The 6,000-nt window shown below is 38.3% G+C and overlaps 1 protein-coding gene across 1 annotated transcript; it reads left to right on the top strand.

Moving 5' to 3' along the window:
- The first annotated feature begins 1,260 nt into the window (after positions 1-1,260).
- Positions 1,261-3,603, top strand: LOC113068254 (perforin-1-like). Its single transcript, XM_026240916.1, has 3 exons — positions 1,261-1,360; positions 1,567-2,084; positions 2,223-3,603. Exons 2-3 carry the CDS (start codon positions 1,570-1,572, stop codon positions 3,427-3,429), a joined length of 1,722 nt encoding a protein of 573 aa, XP_026096701.1. The 5' UTR covers positions 1,261-1,360; positions 1,567-1,569; the 3' UTR covers positions 3,430-3,603.
- The last annotated feature ends 2,397 nt before the right edge of the window (positions 3,604-6,000 follow it).

Below are 6,000 nucleotides of genomic sequence, written 5' to 3' on the forward strand. Positions count from 1 at the left end.
GGTTTTTTTTCTTCTTCTTAAATAGTTTTATTTTTAAATAAAACATAACTAAAGTGTGTGTGTGTGTGTGTGTGTGTGTGTATATAATATTATTTGTGACAGAATTAATACTGAAACTGTTCAAGCATGCCCTGCTGTTTCTGAAATCAATCACTCTATTTTTAAATTAAGAAAGCTTCAGTTTATTGGAACCCAGCATTTAAAGATGCTCTTGCCTTTATATATATGTGTGTGTGTGTGTGCTTGTGTGTTTATATAAATTATTTTCTTTGTGACACAATTAATAATGAAACTGTTCAAGCATGCCCTGCTGTTTCTGAAATCAATCACTCTATTTTTAAATTAAGAAAGCACCAGTTTATTGGAACCCAGCATTTCAAGATGCTCTTGCCATTATATATATATATATGTGTGTGTGTGTGTGTGTGTGTGTGTGCTTTTGTGTTTAAATATATTATTTTCTTTGTGACAGAATGAATACTGAAACTGTTCAAGCATGTCCTGCTGTTTCTGAAATCAATCTCTCTATTTTTAAATAGAGTATCTTACTAATTCTAATAGATATATATATATATATATATATATATATATATATATATATATATATATATATATATATATATATATATATATATATATCAGGCAGTCAGTAAGCAACCTGAGGCTGCAAATAACAACCCCATGGCTCCAGGTAACTTCCTCATCACTTGAGAAATCCAGCAATGTCAGGAGTGCTGCTCTTTATACTGAAGTAACAAACTAGACAGTGTTTGAAGTTTCATCCCTGCCTGCTGCAACCTTCTCAGGATTTTACTAGTATGATACCCAACTGCTTGTGCAATACTGTCAAACCTTCAGGACCCCAGTTTTCACTGGTGGACTGGTGGTCAGCAGAATTTTGTCCAAGCAAGAAATATTGTTGACAAGGGACTCTTTTATACTACCAGTAGTTTAATTTACTGTTTTCAACAGCCAGTGTCATACCTGGTACTTTCAAAGATGAAAATGTTAATCATTCATTTATTGCTTATGTCAAGGAATATTAAATACACATACTTTGTATCTACCCCCATTCACGTGTACCTTTCAAACTGAAACCAGAGTATCTTTTTTTAAATGTGTCTTAAATGAGTCTTCAACTCTTTATTATAACTTTTCTGCTCATTTGTAACCATACCATGCTTTTGACACATTCAAGACATGTTCTTTGCTGTTCACAGAACATTATTTATAGAATTGCTCATCTTTGGCCCACTCAATGTGTTAAACATCAGAAGATTTGTCATAGTCACGTGATGGCATATAATTTGCACTTCAAACCTTTGACACCCACAACCACAGTCATCATTCGAAAAGACAGGTTAGAGAAACAACTTATTTACTACTATTACATATTTATACTATTTTTTGCTTTAAAAAATATTTGTTAAATGTTTAAAATAACAATTATGTCATTTGTAAAGATATTATTGTTTCAATTGTAGAAAACTGAAGTTTCTGAATGATGTTAAATTTTACACCAATAATGAACTGACAGAAATATTGACCTTTTTTATCTCACTACAGATCATGGGGCAGTTCCAGATTTACTTAATTTTCTGGGCATTGCTTCTTATGACCATTTCTGGAGAGGATGACTTAGGTGCATCAAAAGAGTGTAAGGATGCTCCCTTTGTTCCAGGATACAATCTTGCTGGAGAAGGATTTGATGTTGTGACCATGGAGCGAAAAGGTTCTTATGTGATCAACACAGAAATATGGGATTTGGGGAATAGAACTTGTAAATTACGCCAAAACAGGTACATGAATGGAATTAAACAGAAGCTACCAGTAGCAGTTGTACACTGGAGGACCTTGCCAAAGTGTTCAATGAAAGTCTCCAGTCAGATCTTTGAATCAAGTGAAGCACTGGTCAATGATTCATCGTCAGCACTCTCAGTCAGCTGGAAAGTTGGTATAGACGTCAAGGCTGTTGGAGCTGCAGTTGGAAGCACTCATTCCAGGGAAGCAAAATTTGCAATGACAAAATCAAAAGAAGACAAATACAGTTTCACCAAACATGAAGTTGGGTGCAATTTTTACAGGTGAGAGAGTTTGGGACTTTTTTTATTCCTTCACTCATGATGTTAAAAAGATAATGACTATGCAAAGAAATAAAATATTAATTGCAAACTATTTCTTTTATTACACAAAATTTAAATGTGTTTATTGTCTCTCTACAGTTATCGTGTAGCTGCAAAGCCTCCTCTTCATGAAGAGTTTTTTGAAGCAATCAAATCACTCCCTGCATCCTACGATCCAGACGCCTACCGCAACCTGATCACCACATATGGCACTCACTATACCACAAGTGTTAAGTTAGGAGGGCAAATGAAAGCTATAACAGCCATCAAATCCTGTCAGGCTGCAGTGAGTGGACTTACAGACACTGCGGTGAAGGATTGTTTGGATGTGGAAGCCTCTGGTTCCTACAGTGTAGCAACTGTGAAGGCAGAAGCACATTTTTGTAAAGAAAAGAAGAAGAAGATGGGCACAAATGAAAAGTTCAGCTCCATGTTCAGTGAGCGTCAGACAGAGATTATTGGAGGAAACATCAATGGAGAAGATTTGCTTTTTTCTGGTTCATCACATCCAGATTCCCTTAAAAAATGGCTTGAGTCTTTGAAGAGTCTCCCTGACATTGTGCATTACTCTCTTAAACCCCTTCATTTCTTACTGAGTAACAAACATCCTGCAAGGAAAGGACTGAAGAAAGCTGTTGAAGAATACATCATTCAAAATGCCCTCATGAAGGTTTGCTCTGGTCCTTGCAATATTGGCAGGAAGTGCAGTGCAAGAGACCGATGTGCTTGTGTTTGTGAAAGTAGTCAAATTATAACGTCTAACTGTTGTCCACCTGCAAAAGGACTTGCCACCCTGAAAGTCTACAATCTCAGAGCCAAAGGTCTGTATGGAGATGCATTTACAGAAACAGATGGAACTGTAAGTGTTACATATGACCAACAAATCAAGCGCACTGAGACCATTGAAGATGATGATAATCCACGTTGGTCAGAAACATTTGAGTTTGGACCTATTAAGATAAGAATGGACAATAAACTAACTTTTGAAGTATATGATGCAGACAGTAAATGGGACAGCGATCTCCTTGGTTCATGCTCTTTTGATCTTAGAAGTGGAGTTGTGACTGATGCTTGTGTTTTTAAATATGGCACCTTCTTTTTTACCTATGAAATGAAATGTGCACCCAGTCTGCAGGGCCCACAGTGTGATGTTCACAAACCTTCTCCAATGGCTGCCCACCTGGCTGATATTTTCAGCTCAAGAAATGGTGTTCTGGTTAAAGACCTGCCGAGGCTTGAATTAGCTCTCAATAACTCAGATAAGTTCAATTTCAAGAGCACTTATGGAAAGCTGATGATGTTGTGACCTGCATCTTGAATTCATGTTTTATGCCTGAGAAGTAGCAATAAACTTTACTTTCATCTGCTAGAAAAAAATACATCTGTAACCTTTGCTTACTTATTTTCCCATTACTGATATTTAAAAAAAAAATGTATGTTATTTTCCATGTTATTGCATCAATAAAGCATTTTAAAGACATCTATGTTTTTACGTTTTGCTTTTTACTTACAAAATTTTAAATCAACTAACAGTGCACTAACTACAGGCAGTGCTGCTTCTATCCCATTTTGGCACCATAGACAAAACACAATAAACTCCACCATCATCACCACTTGAGCAAATTGTCACACTTTTAATCAGATTTTCTTTTTCTTTTTTTAACAGTCATATTTCATTTGAGTTAAAATTTACTGCTCATATCTGCATATCTGTAAGTTACCTAAATGAAAACTGGAATATGTTAGTCACATATAAGTAGCACAGACATTGTGAGTCCCGAAAATTTACATTTGTTTGGATATAAATTGTGGTTGTCTCACCCATAAATAACTTAAATATGTGTGAATGCATCTTTATTAATGATTCAGTTGCAGGACTGACAACTGTATTCTGCTGCTGGGTGAACATGGCCATAGACTCACAATACTATTCTAATTCTAATACAGTGTGTAAAGTCACATAACTTTACTATAAAGTATTTATTATATTATTTTAAAGACCTTGCTATGTGTACTGTGTTAAGCTAACTGAGACTTTTTTAGAACTTGTGTATCATTGCTCTTTTGTTGATTTTGCTTGCTTGTCCGCATTTGTAAGTCGCTTTGGATAAAAGCTTGTGCTGAATGACTAAATGTAAATGTAAATAACACTTCTCAGGAGATGGAACTACATATGAAGCAAATTTGGCATGTGACTGTTCCTGTTCATAGATTCACTGTCTCTTTTCTCTTTTCATGTTGACACTGTCTGGTGGGCATGGTCGCTGTTCGCGGCTGCTGATCCACTCGCCAGCTGACTCTCATATGCGCATCAGCTGATTCAATCAGCATACCAGCTGCTACAGATCATCATCCCTATTTTAGTCTCTATGTTGTTGCTTGTCTTTGTCAGTTCATTGCAGATGTTCCTGCTCGTGTGTTCGTCTCCAGCTTCCTGTGATCTTCACCTTTCCAGCATGCTTGGTTCATCACATCTCCGTCTTCCAGATCTCTGCTTCCTGCATCATCTTCCTCGCCTCACCTCCAGATGGGTTGGGTTGTCTTCAGCAGTCCTGTGCTACCAACGGCTCATGCCAGAGTTTATGCTTCCTGCTTCTGATCTTCTCTCAATAAAGACACCATATATTTGCTATTGAACCCCCCCAATTATCATTGTAACCATGTCCCTTAATCGCCACACTTCACCAGGCTCCTGACAGGTGTGGGTGTGTGACAGTCTATCACATACCCACTCCTGTCAGGAGCCTGGTGAAGTGTGGCAGGAAGATTCAGGGCTGGCGGCGTATGATGGGGCACACCTAATGTATTTCGAGCCTCATCACCACCACTGTTTAAATGCAGAGCACACCTCTCCATTGGAGACCATTATCTTCCCTGTGCATATGTTGGTGTCCTTGTGGGTCCAGGAAGGGTGCATAGATGGACACCAGAGATGTGAGCTGCTGGACCCCTGGTCCAGATTAGGACCAAACCCATTACACGGCCGTTGGCCCAGGATGCTGGGCCGTCTAGTCCTTGCAAGCAGCGTGGCCAGCGAGAAGGATAAAGCCGCTAAAAGAAGCCGCCACTCCTCGCGTCCTGGACAGAAGAGGGGACTTTTCTCCTTACCTGGACCCTTCCTTCCTGAACAATGCCCTACCTACATGAACCTTGCAACACGATGAGGACACCAGATTCCCTATTTATTTTGGACACTTTTCCCCTTTGGACACTTTTATCCCCTGTTTTGGTTATTATATTTTTTTTTTTAAAAGCTCTCTGAGGCCAGACACCACCCCGTTGTTTGCTCCTCCCACTACAGGCAACTTCCAGCACTTGCAAACTCTCTCTTTTACTCCACTCATCACCAACCATATACAAGCACAGATCTTTGTTCACTGGTTGTCTGGCCTCGAACAACAACATGGACTCGTGTCTGTAATTCTCACATGAACTTTGGTTCCTGTGTGCATCCCAGTTTATCTCCTGGTATCTTCAAAGTGATATCGCCTAGCATTCTCCAATGTTTCCTGTCCAGTTTCAATCCAAGTATTCCCCGGTGATCTAGGAATCTCAAACATACAGCATGTTAATCATTCTGATGAACTGTCTCTGCCTATCTAAGGTGTGTGCTGCTATGGTCACTATCCATATATCCATCCATCCTGCCAAACCCCTGTGCACTTCTTAGTCACTTCATATTCTTACCTGTTCACTCATTCACCTTTGTACTCTCATACTGTGTGTTCCAAAAACTTGCCTGGATTCATCAGATTTTTTCTCTGAGTGTATCTATCCTGACAATAGCTTAAATATATTTTATGTAAAATTGCAAGACCTTCATGACTTTCCATTAACTTCTAATATTCTGCAAATATATGAATATTATATTTAATTC

This window comes from Carassius auratus, linkage group LG44F (assembly GCF_003368295.1).
Source record: "Carassius auratus strain Wakin linkage group LG44F, ASM336829v1, whole genome shotgun sequence".
NCBI classification, from domain to species: domain Eukaryota; kingdom Metazoa; phylum Chordata; class Actinopteri; order Cypriniformes; family Cyprinidae; genus Carassius; species Carassius auratus.

Coding starts and splice junctions, on each gene's coding strand:
- LOC113068254 (XM_026240916.1), top strand. CDS start 1,570: ATGGGGCAGTTCCAGATTTACTTAATTTTCTGGGCATTGCTTCTTATG. Junction 2,085..2,222: donor GTTGGGTGCAATTTTTACAG/GTGAGAGAGTTT, acceptor GTCTCTCTACAG/TTATCGTGTAGCTGCAAAGC.